This window comes from Oryx dammah, unplaced genomic scaffold, assembly GCF_014754425.2.
Source record: "Oryx dammah isolate SB20612 unplaced genomic scaffold, SCBI_Odam_1.1 HiC_scaffold_5, whole genome shotgun sequence".
NCBI classification, from domain to species: domain Eukaryota; kingdom Metazoa; phylum Chordata; class Mammalia; order Artiodactyla; family Bovidae; genus Oryx; species Oryx dammah.
This window is the reverse complement of record NW_024070189.1, coordinates 90493116-90515272: the sequence shown is the minus strand read 5'-3', so window position 1 is coordinate 90515272 and position 22157 is coordinate 90493116. Positions and strand designations below refer to the sequence as shown.

The 22157-nt window shown below is 60.1% G+C and overlaps 1 protein-coding gene across 3 annotated transcripts in view; it reads right to left on the bottom strand.

The window, feature by feature from the left end:
* Window positions 1-2286: 2286 nt before the first annotated feature.
* KDM4B (lysine demethylase 4B) overlaps window positions 2287-22157 on the bottom strand; it is a 90309-nt gene continuing 70438 nt past the window's right edge. For 2 of the 3 annotated variants that reach the window (XM_040242033.1, XM_040242034.1), the window contains 13 exons: window positions 21853-22052; window positions 15660-16087; window positions 15280-15400; window positions 14546-14724; window positions 12256-12478; window positions 10665-10741; window positions 10344-10399; window positions 10054-10162; window positions 6367-6552; window positions 6125-6289; window positions 5693-5812; window positions 5141-5233; window positions 2287-4172 (listed from right to left, as the gene is read on the bottom strand). In XM_040242033.1, the coding sequence (XP_040097967.1) occupies window positions 3996-4172; window positions 5141-5233; window positions 5693-5812; window positions 6125-6289; window positions 6367-6552; window positions 10054-10162; window positions 10344-10399; window positions 10665-10741; window positions 12256-12478; window positions 14546-14724; window positions 15280-15400; window positions 15660-16087; window positions 21853-22052 (2134 nt within the window). In that variant the 3' untranslated portion in view covers window positions 2287-3995. Of the gene's footprint in view, window positions 4173-5140; window positions 5234-5692; window positions 5813-6124; window positions 6290-6366; window positions 6553-10053; window positions 10163-10343; window positions 10400-10494; window positions 10742-12255; window positions 12479-14545; window positions 14725-15279; window positions 15401-15659; window positions 16088-21852; window positions 22053-22157 lie in introns of all 3 variants that reach the window. The other variant, XR_005721241.1, reaches the window with a different exon arrangement.

Here is a 22157-nt window from a genome sequence, read left to right as displayed (position 1 = left end):
CTGGGAGGTAGGCAGGTCTGGGCATTGAGGGATGCCCCACGGGAAAATGATTGTCACAGGCGTATAGAGGCTGCCATTTCTCACTCGCTCTATGTCTAAAATGAGCGCAACTTTTTCTGTAAAGGGCCAGATAGTGTATGTCTAGCTCTTGGGGCACCAGGTGGTCTACACTGCTACTGCTCAGCCCTCCCTTGTAGAGCAAAGTCCGCCATAGATGGTACTGAATGAATGGGTATGCCTATGTGCCAACAAAACTTTATTTGTAGGAGAGCCAGATTTGACTTGAGGGCTGTAGGTTGCAGGGACCTTGACTGCAGAGGCTGGGGTATTCCATACCATGCACCACATCCCCCGCCTGAACCTGACCAACCTCCCTTGAGGGGTCAGATCTGAATATCACCTCTGGGACCCTGACAGGCCTCTGTGACAATGGCTTACCTTCCATCTTGCTCCCTCTCTTGTCTTTCAGGGCACATGTCAAAGCTGTGTTTATGGTACCTTATGTTTTCATCATTTGCCTGCCTTCCTGAACTCTATAAACTCCTGAGAAGCAGTGACCTTGCCCCCTCTTCCTCAGCCACCTCCCAGGTCCTGGCACAGGGCAGTTGATACTCGCCACCTGATAACTTTATCAGACTCCAGCGCTGGGCCCAGTGCCTGAATGCCACAGATCCCGTAGGTTCCATGCAGCTGCTCAGTCATGGAGTCAGCCTGGTGTCTTGGCCCTGGCCTCAGTCCACGATGGCCTGTCCCAAACTACCTCCCCATTTTATAATGTTTTGGAGAGCATTGAGAACAGAGATCCATCTGCAACCGTGCTGAGACCACCTGGGTCAGCCATTCATGCTGCTGCCGTCTGTGGCCCCCTCCTCACCACTGAGGACCGACCACATCCTCCAGGCCCCGGGGAGAGTCAGAGGATGCTGACTCACCTGGTCAGTGTTGCAGAGTCCCCTGTAGCAGATGGGGAAATTGAGTCCTGGGGGCTTTGTGGGGTGCCAGAGGCAGCATCTCTGCAAAGGGGTCGGAGAAGCAGGCTGAGGATGGCAGTGGCTGGGTGGATACTTCATTGGAGGAAATTTGCTCAGGACACAGCACCCTTAAGGATGCCCGTTCTGCAGAAGGAAAAACTGAGGCCCAGAGGGGCACCCTGTCCACGGCCCCCAGGCCCCTCTGCGGATGTGTCCTAAATGCCTTCTCTCAGCCCTCGGCCCCATGTCTAGCCGTGATAGCCCAGCTCACCTCAAAAGCCATCTTTCGAGATGCTCAGTGTTTCCATTCTGCCCTGGTCCCCAGGCTCCCACCTCACCCCATGGTCTGTCCTCCTCTCAGGGGTCAGAGGGCACCAGTGAGCAGAGGCAGAGTCAGGCCCCGCCTCTCCTCTGCCCACAACCCTCTCAGGCTCCCACTTCCCTGGGGTAAGTGCCCCAGTCCTCCTGCAGCCCACAGTGCCCTGCCTGGCCTGCCCCACCCCCTCCCTGCCCCCGTCTCCTCCCTCTTTCCCCCTCCCTCCCCCCGCCTTGCTCTGCTGTAGTCACATGGTCCCACTCAACTGTCCCCCCAAAATACCAGGCACGGGTACTTCCCTGGTGGTCCAGTGGTTAAGACTTGGTGCTTCCATTGCCAGGAGTCACGGGTTCGGTTCCTGGTTGGGGAACTAACATCCCACAAGCTGTGCAAGGGACGAAATCCAGGCATGGTGCTACCCCAGGGCTTTTGCACTGACTGTGCCTCAAGATGTCCCCATGCCTCACCCTCTCATCTCCCTCAGGACCTCCTACTGTTCACATCACAACTGACATCCCATTTTATATACCTGCCACCTCTCCCACTTCTGTCACACCTACTGCTGTATCCTGGGTACTGGCTGAATGAGTAACATGTTCACAAATACTCACCCCACGTGGACCCTGCTGTCTCACATAGGCCCAACAGCTGCCCACCACAAAATACGATCGCTGGCTCAGGTGTCACAAGAACTGGGCAGAGGCTGGGAGGGCAGCGGGGAGAGGGCCTCGCCCCAGGGAGACTCGAAAGCCTCGGGGGCCAGATGTCTGTCTGGACACAAGCTTCAGATATCTAGCTCTGTAAGGAAACCTCCTCCGTCCTGGAGGCAGAAGGCAGAGGCCGTAGGGCCAGGCCATGTGCCACCCTTTGGGGAGGAACCATGCCTGTTCCCTCCTGGAGGGGACACCCAGAGCCCACCCCAGCCTGGAGACCGCTGCCCACCTCCCTGGCACCCACTCAGAGAAGAAGACAAAAGAAGACGCTGCAGCCACCTGGAGCTGTAATTCGCAGTGCTCACGAGCCTTTAATTCATTATGAACCTAGAGGCAGGGGAGTTAGGCAAAAATACAGCGCATCCTTAACCTCAGGTGGAAAAAAATCAGGGTGGGTGGGGGGTTTGTTTCTTGCTTTCACAAATAGACACAGATATACCTTCATAGGGAAAGCACGCTCCCCCTTTGCTGCGCCACTGCCTGTCTGCACAAGTGGTCCAGGAACCCACCATGGATGGAGTGGAACCCAGAGGGACTGGCCACAGGAGTGGCCCACCTGCCCGACCCGGAGCCACAGGGGCGTCTGCCTGCTTCTTTTTATTCTCTTTACAATATAAATAGCATTTTCAAACTACATATGAACACAGGGACAGCGCCCCGGGGCAGGGGCCTGCTGCATGCAGAGGGAACCCCCACATTCCGCTGACTCCCCGGCACCTCCCGCCGCCCCGCCCGCCCCTCTAGGGCACCTGCCCTTCCCCCCACCAAGGGAGCTTCTCTCCACTTTCCTTACTTGGTTCTCTCTGGCCTGGCAACTGTTACAACCTCTTTTTTAAACTTAAAACATCTTTATACAAGCAAATGACGCTTTCAAGTCCTCTGCAGGGGACCATGGGGTGGCTGAGATGTGGTTGGGGGCACCATTCCTCCCCTAGCCTGGAATGAGGAACATGTTTTTCTGCCTGGAAATTCAGCCCATAAGCCTTCTGGGGCAGATTCCCTCCAAGCTGAAAGCCGTGATTCCCTCTCGAGAGCTCTCTCTCCTAGACACACAAATTCACGCGCCACAGAGATCGTACAGGATGTACCAGGCCCTCGGGGTTGGGGAAGACCCCCTGCGCATGTGTGAGCAGCAGCCAGACCCCTGAGGGCCGCCCACCCGCAGCCTCAGCTGGGAGATGGTTCTTCCCAGGGGAAGAAGGAGAAGATGGAGCCACCAGAAGAGAGAGCATTTATTTTGCAAAAGGCCACGCAGAGAAGGGGGAGGCCACCAGAGGAGCTGCCAGCCTCCTCCCGCTGGGTGCTGGCCTCATGGTGCCAGCTGCCCAGACCTTCTCGATCTCACGACTAGGAGAGAGTGAGTGACCTGGCACTGCCGTCAGGGGTGCCCAGGCGTCCTGCCCTCGCCTCCCAGTGCCCCCAGGCCTCACCGCTGCTACAGCGCATCCCCACCGCTCACAGCAAGCGAGACCAGAAAACACGACAAACAAAAAGCTGAGCTGCTTTTATCTTGGGCAGCTCACCGGGTTCTGAGAAAAAAGGACGTTTTGTTTCATTTCGTTTTGTTTTTAAAGCCACAAATCTAGAAAACAACTTTGGGGTGTGATTTTTCCTTTTCTTTCCTTTTTTTCTTGCATTTTTTTTTAAACAATAGGTATTTATAGAAAGAACCTCACAAAGGTGATGTATGTACAGAAGTCACAATCTCCACGGCTGCTCAGGAGGCAGGCAATGCAGTAGCACCTTTGACGAGAAGAAGAGCTTACGTGGTTTACGAATCCGGGTCAAGGGGGTGGCGTGAGCACCCCCGCCGGCCCCCCAGAGCCCGCCTGGCCCTGCTCCCTGAGTCCGGGGGCGCATGCGGCGTCCTGCTCGCTCCTGTCGCCGAGGTAGCCTCTCGGGCTGGGAGGCGAGGACAGGGATTCACAGCAAGCAAACGCCAGGGCCCGCCGCGCCTGCCTTGCTGGGCCGAGGGCTCACGGGCGGCCGGTGGTCCTAGTAGGGGGCTCCGGGCCAGCACTGCGCCTGCAGCAGGCTCTCCATGAAGGCTGGGTAGTCCGGGTTCCGCCCTGAGTCCTCTGCGACGCGAGGAGTGCCCACCCGAGGGCGCTTGGCGGCCTTCACCTCCTCTCCGGAGAAGACGCTCTCCTGTGGGGCCCCTGTGCTGACCGACTACAGGGGAGCAGACGGCATGGGGGTTAGTGGAAAGGGCACTGTGGGTGGAGATCTGTGTCCCCCAAGGTCCAGTCCTATGCTGAAGCCCCGCCCCAGCACAGCCACGATGGGGTCAGGGAAGAAGAGGTCATGAAAGAGTGGCCCTCGAGAACAGGATCAGTGCCCTTATCAAGGGACCCGAGAGCGCCCTCTCTCTCTCCACCACATGAGGAGCCAGCCGTAAACCAGGGTCTGCCCTCACCAGACTCTGAACCTGCCAGTGCCTTGATCTTGGACTTCCAGCTTCCGGAATCCTACGAGATTGTTTAAGTTGTCCAGTATGGTATAGCAGCCAGAATGGACTGAAATACAGGCTGTGCTTGGGGGCCTGGCTGGAACAAATGCCTGCCCTGCTGGAGGCCAATGGCCCTTGGCTGCTGGGGACAGCCCCTCCTGCCTCTGCATGAACCCCCATCCTGTCCTGCGAGTGACCCCCCCATGCAGGCAGAGGAGGGGCTTAGCCTCCCAGCCACTGGGCCCCCTAGCAGGGTGGGAGCCCTGCCGTCCACAGAACCTGGGAGGCAAGGCCGGGTTGTACACAGGCCGTTGGTCTGCCTAGCAGCTCCTGTCCGTCCCCCAAGGAACCTCGCATCTGGGACCCCCACCAGCTCTGACTCGGCTCTTCCACCCACAGCCGCAGCCCCTGATCCTCAAATGTTTGCCTCTGGGTTAAACCCAAAAGAAAGAAGATGGCGAGAAGCCGTGAGAAAAGGCCAGCTTCTCTCATTCCCTTTTGCGTCGCCAACGTGCAGCTGCGATCCATGCTCAGGTGCTGCTGTCTCCTCCTTGCTGGCCGGGCCAACTCTCCCACTGCCCCTCCTGCCTCAAAACCAGCAAAGGCCAAGGCGGGATGCCGAGGCTGCCTGGACGGGTCGCTCCCCAAGGCAGCCGTGCCTCCACCCCCGCCCCAACTCCTGGCCACTTACCAGCCGGGACCGGACCCTCTTGGGGAGCTCCTCATCCAGGGTGAAGATGTCACCACGCTTCACCGTCAGCTGGGACCCATCCTCGAACTCCACCTGCCAAGGGGATGCAGTTCAGCTCGTGGCCCACCCAGCCCAGCCCCGCGCCCACCCACTCACGGCTGGCTTGCAGGCAACCGCTGGGAAAACAGCACAGGGTCACCCGTCATTGTCTTTGTCACTGGGATAGGGGGTGAATTTTCTTGTAAGATTTCACACGTCAATAACTTTTCTTCCATGATCATGAGAAAAAACTCACAATCAACTTGATTTTTTTTTTTTTTTAAATCAGGGGCACTGAATTGTACATTTAAAAAATGGTGAAAGTGGTAAATTTCATTAAGTATGTTCTACCACACACACACACAATCGAGAAGACATCTCCAAAGGGGAAAATATGGGACAGTCAGAAGGCCTTGCTGCCTGCGCTAACCTCAGAGGCTAGCTCCACAGTCCCCAAAGGACCCTGCTGAGGGCCCCACCCCAGCCCATACCTGGCAAACAGGACCCCCTCACCTGGTAGATGTGACTGGTCACAGAGGAAATGAATTTGGCCCTGTAGAGGTTGCCGTCAGTCCACCGGAGCTCCACGAACTCGCCCTCGGGTGGCGGGCCCAACCGGGCACAGTCTCTACTCTGTGGAGGGAAGGATGGGATGGGGTGAGGGGCGCCCTTGGCCTCGGTCACCACGCTGGCCTGGGCTAAGAAAGGTCCCATTCAGTAGAAAGGTCCCAACCGGAAGCAGGTGGTGCTCTCAGCTTAAACTGTCAGGGCAAGCTACGGGCGGGTGCCCAGCATCTGCTGCCACCCTGCCCTGTGGCCCGCCCTCCTGCAGGCAGAGCTCTCCAGCAGGAGATGCCCATGAGGAATTGGGCCACCCCCCAGCATCCTAAGGGCAATGCCTGCCCTGCGCCTGCACTGCCCCCTGCCCCGCCCCTCGCCGCTCACAGTGATGCTCTCTGGATAGAGGTTGTCGCTGTAGGACCCGTCATCAAAGTTCACTTCATAGAAGGTCTGCGTGGTGGTGCCAATGACGCGGCAACGGTAGTAAAGCCCGTTGCGGTTCTTAGTGATGACCACCTGGCCCAAGGACACGGCCCTCATCACCTGGACCTGCGGGTGGAGGGGATCTCAGAACACAGCAGGACAGAGGGGCAGGGGAACAGACCGGGGGGCAGATGGGCACTCACGTTGTGGCCCCCCGACTTGTGCTTGAAGCAGGTGATGGAGACGACGTAGGGCCAGTCATCTGGCTCCATGAGGACGCCGGCGGCATGGGCGCAGGTCACATGGAAGGAGGTGGAGCAATGCTCGCAGGAGCACTGGATGCAGGCGCCCGACACTTTCTTCATCCGTTTCCGGCAGTACACACATTTCTGTGGGGGCATGGCAGTGGGAACAGGGCTCCGGCTGGTACCTCTGCCCTCTGGCGCTGGGAGCCCCTGCCCTACTGGGCCCCTAGGTCTGTCTCCTGGGAGTGACTTTGAAACCCGAAGCTGGAGTGCAGGGGCCTGGCGCCATGAAGGGGTCATCCTGGGAGAGTCTTGACCACCCTAGGCCCACCAACTCAGCCTGCAGCTGGCCCCCAGGAGCACCTCTAGACCTCTTTTCCACCAGCACAGAGCTGCCTGAGCAGGCACCTTGCTATCATGTGAAGGGACCCTGAAAACAGCACGCTCAGCGAAAGAAGCAGACACAGAAAGCCAGTGTGACTCCACTGATGGGAAACGTCCAGAACAGGCCAATCCACAGAGACAGGCAGTGGGGTCAGGGGTTTTCAGGGGCTGGTGGGGGGTTGGCAGTCACCCAGTGAGGGGGGCCGTTCTTTCTGCGGTGATGGAATGTTCTAGAACTAGCTAAAGATGATGGTTATCTAAATCTGTGAATGTAGTTAAAGCCACTGAAATGCGAGATTTTATCTTAATTTTGAATGAAAGACACTGCAGTATAGCCCTTCATAAGGAGGGGCAGGGGGCCCACACTGTGGGAACACCCGCCTGGGCAACCTGCCCTGCTGGGTGTCAGCTGCCAAGCCATCGACACTGTGCCCACGCCCACACCCTGCCGCCACTCAGCAGCCACCTGCCGATGACTCTGGGCGTTTAATAAGCCGGCCTTTATCGCTCTGTAAACCACATTCAAAAGCCAGAGAAGCCCCACAGCAAGGGCGCTGCAGGAGTGCAGGCCCGTGCCAGTCGATGGCAATGAGATCTCATTATTAGACTGTTGATCCCTGATTCTCCCACTGGCCTGTGGGGTGGGGTGGAGACACATGACATGGCCCTTGAGAACTGGGCTCCGCACCAGGAGGCAGAGACCCCACAGCCAAGGCCCGGGAGAAGCCTGGCTGGTGGGCAGCTCGCCACTCTGAGTTTCCACAGCATGAGGAAAGTGGGCCAGACCCCCATGGGGCCGTCTGCCAGGCAATGACCTCAGGCTGAGTCCTGTCCAGATCTCCCTCACTGGAGGCTGTGAGGTGGGGGCAGGAGACGGGGGGTTGGGGGATGGTGCAGGATGGGCTGTGGGAGGAGGCTGAGGGCCACAGCTGCTGTGCCATCAGCCATGGAGGCCGCAAGGCACAGTCCTATGTCTCAGGCCTTTCCCCCGTCAAGCCATTTCCTGCCGCCCCTGGCCTTCCTGCCAATTTTGGCAAACACATCCACCCTCCCTTCCATCAAGATGTGACACCTCAAGGCAGAGCTGAGGAGAAGGGCAGAGCTGGTCTGAGCACCTGCCCTGACAGCCTCACTTCTACTGCCCCCTAAGCTGATCCGGGCTGGTGAGGGGATGAGCAGCAGGCTCAAGCTACCAGCCGGCTGGGGCAGCCGCTACTCACCAGGGTCAGCGGCCAGAGAATCCTGGGGACGGAAGGATGGGCAGATGGCCAGGCATGACCATCCCCAGGCTTGCGGCTGGCATGTGCCCCTGGGAAGGCAGGCGGGCGGCCGGGCAGGCAGGAGTTAACTGCCAGCTTCCTTGTGAGGCTCCATTAGGCAGTACAAGCGAGCCTCGTGTAAAAGGATTTTTAATTCATCGTTACAAGTGCCGGTAATGAAGAGGCTGCAAGCTGGAAATGTCAGATGATCCATAAAGCGTCTGGGAGGCAGGATCTATCTGGCGCCGCACACCGCGCCATCACTCCACCTGAATAATGAGGCCTCTGCCGCCCGCGATCCTGGAGAAATCACTGCCGCTGCGGCTTCTTCCTAACACCCATCCTGACTGGCGGGGCTGGCACTGGCCTGAGCCCCACATTTCCTGACCAGGGCCCTTCCCCTGCCACACGGCTCCCACCAGCCACCCACTCTGCCCTGCCCGGAGGCCCTGCACCTAGGGGCTCCAGGGTGGTGCCTCTGAGCCTTCACTTGGGCCTCCTCACCAGGCTCACCAATTACAGCCCTGTTTCTCTGCCTCCTGCCCACTGGAGGCCTGGAGGAGCCTCTGTACCCAGGCCCTGTCCCAGGCAGCTGGGAAATAAACCAGGCAAGAACAGCCAGGATGTCCGTACCCCCAGCCAATGACTCATCTCCTGGGGGCTGTAAGACACATCCCACTCCCCACATGTTCACCACAAGGCCACCCTGCAGACTCATAGGTGATGACCTGGGAGCAGGCGCTGGTGCACTTCCCTTTGTGGCCCAGCTCATGCTCCCCATGCAGGGGATTGTTAGCAGCCCCATTTTATGGAGTAGACTGAGCACAGAGAGGTCAAGCAATCTGTCTGGAGTCACACAGCTGGCTGGTAGCAGAGCTGAGAATGAAAGCCAGTGTTTGCTTACTGACTATGGCTTACTGCCCCGAAGGCTCCCCCAGATGGAGGGAGGGTGGGGAGACATTATCAGCAAGAGCCGGAAGAGTGAAACTTGCAAGACCACTCCTCCCCAAGGATGGCTAATGCTCCTTAGAGGAGCCAGAGACAGTGCTCCCACAGCTGAGGAGCAAAAAAGGCAAAAAAGCCAGTTTAAAAATGGGCAAAGGACTTGCCTAGACATTTCTCTAAGAAAACATACAGATGGCCAACAGGTATGTAAGCAGATGTCAACATCAGTAATTATCTGGGAAGTGCAAATCAAAACCACCTTTAGAATGACCACCATTCAGAAGACACGAGCTAACAAGTATTGGCGAGGACAGAGAGAAAAGGGAACCCTCACACACCGCTGGTCAGAACCCACACTGGCATAGCTGCTATGGAACACAGTATGGTGGTTCCTCAAAAAGTTAAAAACAGAACTACCATGTGATCTGGCAATTCCACTCATGGGTCTTTTGCTGAAGGAAACAAAATCACTGTCTTGAAAAGATATCTGCACCCCCATGTTCACGGCAGCACTGGTTACAACAGGCACGACCTGGAAACAACCTAAGCATCCGCGGAGAGAAAACGAAGACGACGCAGTGTAGAAACACAATGGAACGCTACTCGGCCATGAAAAAGAAGGAAACCCTGTCATCTGCAGCACACAGGTGCACACTGAGGACATTATGCTCAGTGAAATAAGCGAGTCACCTGCTGCAAACCTGCATGTCCAAGAGGAAGCGAGAACAAACCTACAGAAGCAGAGAGGACAGGTGGTTTCTGGGGCTGAGGGAAGGGAAACTGGCAGCTGCTATTTAACGTGTGTGAATTTTCAGTCACGTCTGATGAAGATCTTCTTGGCTATTATGTTCTTAAAATTCTATTTGGCCACGATTACAAGTTAAGCAAGAAAGAACTGGGCAGAGTGCCGGTGGCTTTTCTGTGTAAAAAGCAGGAAATTGAGCCACAGAGAGGCACCCCCTGCCTACTCAAAGAGTAACTTGCTGGCCACACTGAAACCACCTTCTGGCTCCGAGGCAGCTACCCCACCCCCGGGGCAGCACTCAAGGGCCCCTACCAGCTTCCACCGCTGCTCGGGAATGCCGCTGATGTCCACGGGGTGGCGCTCCATCACGTTCAGGAACCGCACTTCTGGCACAGCGATGGCGCAGATCACATGGACCCACCTGGGGGCGGAGCGGGAGGGGTCAGGGGTCACAGGTGGGCCTTGTCCCCACTAGGGCATCTCAAAGCTGTAGGCATAGGCCTGCCAAGCCGACAGGACCTCATCTGCTCCTGCTGGTCCTGCCCCTGCCCCGAGTTGCCCCTCGGGTACCCCCGTCCCCTAGAAGGGGCCCTTCCACCCACCTCCGGTCGGTTGTCATCTGCAGGGCGCCTCCCCGGAGGTTGCACAGGCAGCACTCCTGCGGGGACCAGACAACTCGTTGAGGGGTGTGCAGGGAGGGACCGCCCGCCTGCTGCTCCGGAATCTGCTCCGGCCCCCGCCAGCGGTCCTTACATTTCACACTAGCGGCCACCGAAGCGATGGGCTCCACCCGAGACCCAAGGAGGTGAGGCAGCCAGCCCAAGGTCTCCCCGCGGGATCGGGCGAGCCCGGGGCCCAGGCCCGGCTCCCCCACGGGCCGCGCCGGCTTTCAGAGCACCACCCCAGCTGCAGGGGCGAGTTACCGCAGTCCAGGCGTGGGCCGTGCACCGGGAACACGTCCAGCCCTCGTTGACCAGCTCCGGGCGGATGCCGTAGCAACCTAGAAGACAGGGCAAGTGCGACTGTCACCATGGCTGCGGGCAGGCTATCGAAGGCCAGTGGGGGGAGGGCGGGGGGGTTCCGGATGCAGTAACTGCGCTCACCACCTGCTCGGCCTCAATCCGGATCACTGCACAGAGCCCGATAAAGTCTGGAAAGGGATGGGGAAGGACAGCAGGCTCCCCGCCCCCGACTCTGCCACCAGAGCTCCTCCGGGTCCGGAGGCTCAGCCTGGCCCTCGCCCCCTACCCCAGTCTGGGAGGAGCTGAGCACGCAGCAAGGGGACCCAGACTTTGCATAAGATGAAAAGTGGGCCTTGGGAGTCCACAGTTCAGAACCATTGCTTCTGAAAGCACAGTGAGAGGCCCTGGAATTACCCAGGGAGTTGGCTGTGGGATGTGGCTGGGTTCACAGATGGGGAGGGGGAATGGAGGAGGGGTGGAGGGCCATGCCCCAGGCCCCCACCTCATCGGCGCTGCCACCCAGTAATACGCAGGGACCCTCAAGCAGCTGGGGCTTGTTGCCCACCAAATGGGCTCTAAAGTCTGAGGGGGCTGTCAAGCAGTACCAAGGGGTCCCCAGGGAAACTCCAGGAGAGAGCAGGACAGCAGGAAGGGGGCTCTGTGTCCTCACTGAGCCCCTGAGGGCCAGCAAGGTACCCTAGAGGCCCCCACTCTGTCCCCTGGGCCCTCAGACGAGGTTGGACCCAGGGGTGTGGTCTCGGCTCCTGGAGGAAGTGCAGGCTCCCCCTCTGTCTAGTGCCAGGTCCCAAAGGAGACGCCTGTGCTGAGCCTTGTCTCCTAAGCCTTCTCTCCACTGACGTAGCTGGGCGGGGCCCCTCGAGGGAAGCAGGGTGGTGGGCTCCGCTGCTGCCACCCGCCCCCTGCCCCCAACACTCAGGGAGTGTGTCTCAGAGCCAGACCCCAGCCAGGAGACAGAGCCAGCTCCAGGCAGGCCTTGGCAGGGGCAAGGCGCCAGCTTCCTCCACAGGCCACACCAAAATTAACCATCTCCAGGAAGCTTTCTCCCCATCCTGGACCACAATCTGATGTTTGCCACCCCCTTCCACCCAAGAAGGGAACAGACATCCATCTTCCTATCTCTGGTAGGTTGGGCTTTCAGGATTTGGGGGAGAGGTGGGGAGGGGGGTCACCGACGGGAGAAATAAATCAGATTCCTGGACCTCTGCAGAATCTCAGCTTTACCGTCAATTCCAGCCTCAGCCCCAAGGCACAGCATTTAAAAGCATCACAGACCCTGATGGGGATCCAATCTGCTTCCCCCCAGGCCCTGGGAGGAGAGGGCAGGCCACGGTGGAACCTTCCAGAAGGAAGTGTCAGGCAGGCCTACCTTGACTGGGGGGCAGCAGGACATCTGCCCCCCAAGGATGGAGACCCTGATGCCATGACACCAGGTCCTTCTATATGCTAGAAGCAGCAGCCAAAGGGAGGGGCGGCCCTGCCCCGCAGCCCCCGTGCCCACCTGCAGCCCCCCAGGTGTTGGCCCAGCACTCACTGGCATGGACCTGCAGGCAGCACTTGGCACAGGCGATCAGCGGGCTGGTCCCGTCGTCGCCGATGTAGGAGTTGGCGGGGAGCGGCTCCGTGTTCTCCCCGCTGGCCGTGAAACACATCTCGGGGATCAGCGGCCGCGTCTTCTGGCCGCTTCTGGAAGGTGGGATGGCCAACGGGCCCTCCCCGAGGGCAGCCTGAGGAGCCTCCTTCTCAGTCTGCAGGGACTGCAGGAACGGACGCCTTCAGCAGAGAGCCCACCCTAGGGCAGGTGGGACCTCCAGCCCCAGCTCACCCTACTGGGACACCTGCAGCTGCCCCAGCACAAGTTCTCCCTGACACCCTCCCAGATCCCAGCCCTGCTTCAGAAGCCCCCTGAGATCCTCCTCTAGAGAGTCAGATCGTGTCCCACCCACCCACAAACTCTCCCACTTAAGAGTTACATCCAGACCCAGCACAGACGCCACCCCACAGTCCTTGACTGGGCTTGCCCCCACTGCCCTGGGCTTGCTCTGCTCCAGGCACAGGGGCCTCCTCGCTGTCCCTCCCCAAGACCCCAAATGCCAGGCTGGGTCCTGCCCCAGGGCCTTTGCACGTGCAGTTCCCACTGTCTGGGGTGCTCATCTCTCGCTCACGTGACCAGCAGCCCCCAAGCCTTTGCCCACTGTTGGCCTTGTGGTCCTGACCATCACCAGATGCCATGTTACCTGTGTATCTATACTTATGACTTGCACGCCATGACAGCTGTACCCCAGTCCCCCAAGCCCCCCAGATCCAATAAGATGAAGAGTCTGTGATGAAGGGCCTGTCACAGGACGGCGGGGCTCCCAGATGAGCCTCCCTGGCAGCCCCTGAGTGGGGAGGACTCTGCCCAGCTTGAGCAGAAGGAAAGCGGTCACCAGGACCACTGGTCTGATGCACTGTATGTGCGTGTACGGGGGGTCCACCTTGGATGAGGGGACTGGCTGGCTTCCAAACAGGCACAACGTCCAGCCATAGCTCTTCCCATGACGCGGGACAGGCAGAGCGTGACCCTGATGCTGAGGGCTGTGGCCGTGGAGGCCCGCCAGCACCGTGGGCATGATTAAGTTCAGGCATGATGCTTCACTTAGCCACTGGAATTAAGGAGATACGCCTCTTAAGCAGACGTTCCCAGCACAGGTGGCAGCAGCACCGAGGAGGTCACGCCTGGCAAAGATGTCCGGATGGTACATCTTACTTGTTTCCACTGCCAGGTGCTGAATTGCTTAGGGATAGCAGGTCCCAGCCGCTCAGAGCAGCAGGGCCCTGGAGACAGGCATGCCACCCCGGCATGGTGCACAGACCTCAGTCAGCCCAGCTAATGCAAGGAAAACATCTGACACTAGGCTAGGAGCTGGGGATCACAAAGCAAGTGAGATCTGATTCTGTCCTCCAGGGCTGATAAACAGAGGGCAGGAGCAAAAGCAGAGGTGGGCCCGAGTCAGCCAGGGACAGCAGATCCAGGAAGGCTTCCTGGAAGAGGTGGCAAGTGGGATGGAACCAAAGAATGTACAGAAATCCACCTGGCCAGGCAGGGAGCTGGGTGGGTGCGTGGGAGATGCTGGGGGACAGCACAGGGCATACTATGTGGGGGTGGCGGCAGGCGTCACAGGAGAGGATGGCTGTGGGGCACGTGGAGAGGCTGAGGGCTGGGCGTTTCCATCCGGGCCGTGCGTGGCTGTGGGGAGACGCTAGCAGGAAGGGCAGGAGGCAGGCAGCGGTCAGGGCCAGGGCAGCAAACAGGTGAAGAAGGAAACCTGGCAGCGGACGGCTCAGGGAAGAACGCGGGGAGAGGCCAGGTTCACGACTTGGGGACTCAGGACGGAGTCGGGGCTGTGTCCGGGCCAGGCCACGCGGGGACTCTCTGCCTGGCCCCAGCCCGCCGTCACCAGCCCCATGCTGGTCGGGCTTCCAGACCCCTGCTCACCACGCAGGCCCTTCCCTGGCCCACTCTTGGGCCCCGGGCTCAGGCTGAGGGCATCTCAGAGAACAGCGCTTCCTGCACTTGTATCCTCTTTGATACCTGTGAGTAAGTTACCTTCCAGTGAAATTCAGAGCCCAGGGTCTCTCCCCGTAGCCCTCACTGGGGCCTTAGCTTCATGCCCCGCCAGCCAGGCTCTCCCCTGAGCCCACTGTGCCCCCAAAGCAATGGGTTCTTGGTCCCCGACACCCTCTCTTCAGGGTGCAAGGGCTGGTTTCTGGAGGAGCGCCCACAGGAGCAGGCAGACACGCCCGGCTTGGTGTGGACCTGGGGTCCCACGGAGCCGGCTCACCTGGCTGTACGGGTAGAAAAGAGTGCAGATGGCGCAGTAGGGCTCGGTCAGGGCGGCTGCCGCGTTGAACTTCCTCTCAGCCTGGAAATTGGACGCTTTGTTCTTCCACTGCAGGGACAGCAGTGACCTCAAGGCCTCAGGGTCACCCACGTCCTCGTCCCCAGAGAAAGGGAAGGATTCTGAAGTAAAGGGCAGTGGGGAGGGGCGTCAGCACTGAGGACCCCACCGCCCAGTGTGCTTGGGGATGGGTCCCCGGCTCAGGGCTGATCCCGTGTGGGGACCGGACACAGGGTGGTCAGGCCGTGACGGGGCGCAGAGACCCCTGGAAGTTGGGTGGGGACACCATCTCCCCCACGTCCTGTAAGATAGAGGCCACCAACAGACATCCATCCCGCCCAACCTGCCATCTGTCACTGGGCAGGCCTCTGCTGGCTGTGGTTCCCGGCCGGCTGTCCCCGGGCCCCCAAGGCCCATTCCTGCGTTCCCTGAGGGCACTGGGGTGCCGTCCACCCTGGTCTGTGTTGGTGGTCCCCAGGGATCTGCCCAAAGCAAGGTGCTCATTTATGGGGCCTGGGAGCTGTAGAATAGGCAGGGGACAGTTTAGCCCTGAGGCATTTGAGGAGAGGGTCTGATGCTGCGTGGGGGCGCTGGGGTGGGAGTGAGCAGACTGGATGGGCGGGCAGCAGAAGAAGGCGGGGCAGGGACCCAGCAGAGCCAGTGACCCCCTCACTCACCCTCATCACTCGAGGCCTCCTGCTTGACCACGGATAGCGGGGACCGGGTGGGTGGTCTGCCCAGAGGGTGGCGCCGGCTCTTCTTGATCTCCATTTTCAACTTGGAAAAGGTAGACGGATTCTAAAACAGCACAAGAGGCCTCTGACGGGGCAGCTCTGGGGCCAGAAGCAGAGACTGCTCACTGGGGCCAGAGCCCAGTTCCAAAGGAGGGGCAGGAGACCCCAGGAAAGTGCAGCCCTGATCCGTGGTGGTTGCTAAACCACATCTGTGTCACTGGCCTCCGGGATGGGAGCCACAGGGCCCATTTGGGACAAGCGAGGCCACAGTCGGCACACAGGTGTGGGGGACCCTCCCCAGCCAGTACCCACTGCCCTGTTACCTGCCCCTCACTGGCTCTGCTCTCCTCCTCGGGCCCCGTGAGCTCCATGGGGGTGGCCTGCTCCTTCCAGGTGGGGCCTTTCTGGGCAAAGTGCTCCGAGGCCTGCTGGCAGGACATGCGGCCCTTGTTGCCGGTAGGGCCGGGCCGAGGTACCACGTACAGCATGGGGATGACAGGGCGCGGCTTCACCTCTGGCTCCTCGCCAGGGGCTTTGGGGGGCACCACATTGAGGGGCGGTGGTGGGGGGCTCTCCTCGGCAGCCTCAAGGCCGGTGGCGGGTCCCGGGATCTCCAGCAAGGGCGCCTCCTCAGTGAACTGGGTGGACGGGGGCGGCGGCAGCAGCGGGTAGTGGGGGTGTGGGGCACCGTAGCTCTTCTTTTTCCGGTCACTCTTGGCCTTGGCCAGCCGCAGCTTGCCCCTCCCATCCTCTGCAGGGACAGAAGAGAGACGAGTCAGAGGAAGGGACCAGGGCACCCCAGGGGTCAGTGGCCAGAAGCCCCCTTCCAGCTCCCTTGCCCAAGACAGGCCACCCTCCCCAACCCTGCCCAAGGAACCTGGGCTTTGGGCAGTCCCACCTGCAACCAGGTCCCCTGCCAGGCAGCCTAGCTGGTAGCAGCGGCAACCTGGCCGTGGAGCTCTGCCCCAGGCCCAGGGAACCTTCTGGAAGAGCACCGAGCGGTGTCCTTGCACGGGGCACCGAGTCGAGCTGTCGGCAAGTAGCTGGGGAGAGACCCACGCTAAAGGTCCTTCCCAAGGGGAAGGGGCAGAAGCAGGATACGTTTTCTTTTCCTGTATCTGGGTTTCCCCTGTTTCTGTGGCTGCCACACACAGCTTGTAGAATTTTTTAAAAGCAAAACCTTAAACAAGTGGTTCCACGTGTGGGGGACAGAAGTGTCCTCAGGGCCTGAACACCCTTTGGCCCCTGAGGGCCAGCACTGGGAGGGCTTCCAGGTGGCAGGGTTGGGAGGGAGGTGGGCAGTGTCTTCAGCAGCATTTTAATTCAGGGCCACAGTGGGCATGCAGCTCCTGAAATAAACGGAGCTGAGTGGTGTGGCTGGAGGAGCCATGGCCCCCAAGGCCGCCCACACCGTAGCCCTAGGACCTGAGGACGTGGAGCTAGACACTGGCAGCGGGTACTCCACAGACAGGGTGAGCCAAGGACCCTGAGGTGGACCCCACTGCTAACAGGGGTCCTCAAAAGCAGAGGATCCTGCTGGGCTCAAGGAGATGCTGGGCTGCTGGCTGTGAGGGTGGGGAGAGGCTGTGAGCCAGGGAGGTGGTGTCTCTAGAAGCTGGAAAAGGCAGGAGCCAGTGCTCCCTGGAGCCTCCGGAGGGACTAGCCCTGCCCACACCCAGATCTCAGCCCAGGGGGATCTGTGTGGGACTCCTGACTCTTAGGAACGTCAGACAAAAAGAGAGTTGCTTCCAGGCACCAAGTCCGTGGCCATATCATCACACAGTCACTGGGGACGTGTGCAGGTGGGGGTCTCCACAAGGCCTGCACAGCCTCAGGGACCCCTGCCCACAAGGACCAGCAGCCCCAGCACAGGCCCTGGGCCCCGCCTGCCCACCTGGAGGATGGGCACCGAGTTCAGGCCCTCCCTGCCTGGCCTGCGTCCCCATTCTTGCGACATCACATGAGGTGTGACAGTGGTTGGTGCCCAGAAGTTTGTTGTCCTGCTGCTGGTACCCGTGAGCTGTCCGTGCAGATGTGTCACCATCCGGGCCCCCGCAAACCAGGCTGGGAAAGTAAGGACTGCTCGAGGGGAAGTACTGGTCCTTCTTCCTGCTAAACTCATGACAATGGGGTGTGTGACAGGGTCTGGTCGGCCACCCAGCATCCATGTTGACCTCGTGCTATAAAAACCTGTCCAAATGTTACCCACGTCCCTCAGCCAAACACGACGGCACAATCGGGACGATGTTTCCAAGGGCAAGGCCATCCATCTAGTCCTTGATCATCCCGACCCGGGAAGGGGTCAAACAAGAATCCTCTCTCCCTTCCTCCAGGCAGACATCTAGCCTGAGCGCTGGGAGGGAGCCAACTCCCACCAGCGGCCCCCACCGGGTGAGCTCAGAGCCAGCCTGGCCCGCAGCGATGGCGGCCCCTGCGTCCACTGCTCACCACGGCCCTGCAGTGATGGCGGGCCAGCCTGCGGGTCCTGGGCAGGCAGCCACGCTTGTCAAGAGATGCTCAGAGGAGGGAGTGCCCGGCAGTCCCCACGCCCTCTGGCCCTGAACCTTCCAAGGGCAAGGACAGCAGCAGGATCCCTCATGCTTTCGCCTACCCAGAGGGGCCCCAACCACCAGCATGCCAGGAACAGGGATCTGGCCGAGAAAAGAGCAGACAACCTGCTCCTCCCTGACAGATGCTGGACTTGGAAGGTCCTGGCAACGGAAGGTCAGCCCGTCCCTGGAGATGGGGAGGGTGAGACGGGGGAGCACTGCTCACAGAGCTCGGTGACAGGGCCAGCCCCGGAGGCGGCCGAGGCTGAGGTCTACTGCCCTACAGAAACGGCCCTGGGGCTGCCCAGACACGCGGCACGGGCTGTCGGGTGAGTGGCTTTCTTTTCTGAGGAAACCACTGTCCCCTCCGGCTCTCAGACAGCGCAGGCACACGGATGTTAGTCTGAGGAGAGGGCACACCCAGAGGAGCCTGTGAGGGGACAACCCAAGGCCAAGAGGGACACCGCAGTGGGGAGGGCTCTGTCCTCACGCCATGGAGACCACCGCAGCCCAAGGGGAGCCGCGTGTGGAAAGCCCCTCAGCTGGCCTGCCTGACAGAGCTGGGATGGCGGCCCCAGCACACAGCCCCTCTCACGCCCCCGGGTGTTGTGGGGGCAGAATGGCAGAGGCTGGGGAAAGGGGAGTGACCCAGCATGGCTGCACGGCCCCTCCTGGCCCTCGGGCAGGATTTCGCCTGGAGACAGGACAGCACCATGGGGGATGGGGCGGGGGGGGGGTACTACGAGCTCTGGGACCAGCCCTCCTGGAGTCCTGGTGCTGCTCCTGCCACCCTCAGCTCCAGAGCTGCGAGAAGGGACAGTGGCCATGCCTGGCCAGAGCTGGCCAGACACCCAGGCAGGAGGAGCAGCCCCCGTGGTCCCAGCAGGCCAGATGGACACGGGTGGCCTTTCTGCCTTCTGTTCAGGGCTTGGCCCAGGGCCCAGGGCCCAGGGCCCAGGCTGGGGACAGGGGAAGCTGATGGAGCAGGGTGGGGGCCCAGGAGCGGGAGGGGAAGCAGCCCCCATCCCCAGGCCCAGCGACACATCAACCAGCCTGGCTCCTCTTGTCCTGCGGTGTCCAGGCTCCTCTACCCTGCCCACCCCCTGCCTCCTCTGTCAGGCAGCCTCCTGGGTGTGAGTGGCACATGCTGTCCCGATGCAAACATAGAACAAAGACTCCATCTGCATGCCCAAGGCAGTCGTTACACTCATAGCTTTGAGAGACTTTAAGCTGGCATGAAAGGAAGTCTAGAAACCACTTTAAAGTCTTCCACTCATTCCTGCTGACACCCCCGGCTGCGAGCACTTATTTATCTGATGCGTTCAGAGCGATCTTCCACCAAGGGCTCAAGCGACAGCTGCTGACCAGAGTGTGGTTCCCGGCTGTGGGAGCCCCCTGCCACACCCTGAAGGGACCCCTTCCTCTCTCAAGGGGCCCATGTTGCAGAAGATGCCCCGAAAGTCCAGCTCCTTCTGTTTGGGGACCAGGCTCTGGGTTGGAACAGGGGAGCAGGGTTGCCTCCCTGGGAATGTCCCCACTCTTCTTGGGTCCACAGCCACACAACCGGAGCTCACCGGAGAACATGGGCCCTGCAGCCCTTTGGAGAAGTCCTGGGGCCCTGGGCTGGGGCCCTGGAAGTAGAACAGAGGGGCACAGAAGGCACGGAGGCGGGCGCACATCCTGCACGATCCTATCTGCAGCACGTTTCCCTCTCAAAGGACACAGAGCCCACCTGCCACATTCCCCACTGCTTAGGTGGCAGCCTGCTCAGAACAGGGAAACCAGAGAGGAACCAGAGTCTCACTGTGGAAGAGGCCTTGCTGAGCATAGGCATGAGGCCAGCTCTCGGGATCCCGAGACACTGAGGCTGGGGCAGTGTTGCTGCAAGGGGCTGCGTCCAGCAGGTGGGGATGGTGCGGGGGGGTGTCCCTTAAGAGTCAATGGGATGAGTTACTAAGAAGAGGTCATCATCGGGGTGGGCCCTCTGCCAGCGTGACCAGTGTCCTTGTGAACGGGCAAGACGGAGACGGGCTCACTGTGTGAGTGTGAAGCTGGCTGTCTACCAGCCGAGGAGTGAGGCCAAAACAGACCCTCCCCCACGTCCTCAGCAGGAGCAGCCCCACAGCCACCCTGACCTTGGACTTCCTGCCTCCAGACCGGAGACACTGCACCGTGGTTCCTGAACCCCCGACTCGGGGCCTGGGTCAGGGCAGCTGAGCAGACTCAGATGCTCCTTAAACATCCAGTGTCTGCCTGGCCTGTTTTCAGAACTTTAAGTAGCTGGGATATGGGTGCAAGTGTTACATATGAGGCTGTGTGTGAAGATCGGTGGCCCTGGGGAGGAGTGGTGGTCTTCACTGCAGCCTGGGACAGCTCCTGCCTCTGGTCTTGCAGCCCTGACCTCTCCTGACTTCTCTTCCTTGGGCCTCCATCCCTCTGGCTGCAGTGAAATCAACATCTCCTCCTAACACGCACAGGCCCATTTGTGTTTGGTTCCTCCTTGTCTCTCAAAAACATCTTTGGTTTTCCCCATAAAGGTCTTATTTCTAGGGAGATTTGCTCCAGACTGCATCACTCTCTGGTTGCTTTTATCACAAGTGGGATCTTTGTGAAAACCACGTGTTCTGTAAACAAGTGTGATGTGGCTCTGGGTCTATTTCTATGGGGTGATCTCGCCTGCGCCCAGATGGTGCCAACATGCACTTCCCTCCCCCTGGCTGCCTGCCTCCTCAGGCTGTCCAGACTCTCCTGGGTGGAGCTGGGCTGTTTCATGATGCCCACCGGGTAAGCAGCACGCCAGGCTATCTTCGGACATGCACTGATGTGTGATTTCCCAGGAAACTTTCTGATCTCCCCTGTCTCCAACTCAAGAGGCCCCTCACAGGGACACACCCCCTTCCAGCCGGTGGAAACATCTGGGGTTCATGACCACCACACACAGAGCCGTGTGGACAGTCACCTCGAACACCATATCATCTGTGACACCAGCCACAGGACCCCGAGGAGAGCCTGACCCCAAGCTGGGCGGGGACCATGCTGGACTCATAAGCAACAAGACACAGTCCTGAGGACAGGCCAGGGGGCCTGAGTGGAATCCTCCAGCAACCTACAGCCCGTGATGGGGGCCTGAGGCAGGGCTACCTGGAGATCTGCCACCAGCCCCTCGCCTCACCCAGCCCCTCCTTCACACCTGGGCGGGGGGACAGGTGCTATGTGCAAACATGTGAGCAGCTGAATCTGAAAATGAGGAAAACGACACCAGCTGTGGAAAAGAAAAGCAGCACATAAAATGTGGGTGTGGCAGGTGTTCACACACTCAAGGAGTAGCACTCCGTGGCTAACAGCCCCTGGGTGTGTAACAGGCACAGTTCTGAGACACCCACCATGGCGCCCAGATGCACTTTTCTGTTCAACACCAGCAGGGAGGCGGGCGGCCCCACCACAGCCATGTCCAGCTAGCAGCAGGGCGTCCTCTTCCCTGACTGACCAGATGGCACCTGTTACGGACTCAATGTCTGTCTCCCCAGGTTCATGCTGAACTCTGTGCCTCGGCGTCATGGGGCTGGGAGGTGACTGAGTAATGGGGGAGCACACTGGCGAAGCATCAGTGACCTTAGAGACCAGAAGGCTGAGGACACAGCGAGAGAGGGCCGTGTGCACACCAGGGGGCAGGCCCTCCCCACAACGGGGCCACGCCAGCACCCTGAGCTCCAGCATCCAGCTCCAGCGAGCAATGCCTATGACTCTGAACTGCTGGCCTGTGGACGCTGCCCCACCTGCCAGACGGGCTAGGACAGCCTCTGTTCGGTTTCTGGGAGGGGAAGGACTTTCCGGAGCAACACCCCCTACCCCACGCAAGAATGTGCATTTTTAGAAAGCACCGTTCCTGCCCAGGAGGCACACAAACTGGAGTGTGAAAGGGCAGGGCCTTTGGCCCAGCCAGCGCAGGCTGCCAAGCTAGACTGACCTTCTGAGCCCTCGGCCTCCCGGCCCTGTGGCAGTAGCTGGGCTTCCTCCTCCTCCTCCTCTGGGTCAGCCTCTGGTGCAGCCTCCTCTTTCGCGCTGCCTCCTGCCTCCTCCAGGAGGGCTGCCCCGGCTGCCCCCTCTCCAGGAGACCTGGGGTCGTCAGGCTTGGGCTTCTTGGGCTGGCTCCGTTTCCGGTGAGACCTGGAGAGGGAGACGCATCAGAGGGGAGGTGAAATGATGCAAGGGAGAAGCCCTGGGCCGTGCACTCCGCCCAGAGATAGACCCCAGACAAGTGCCCCCTAGGAG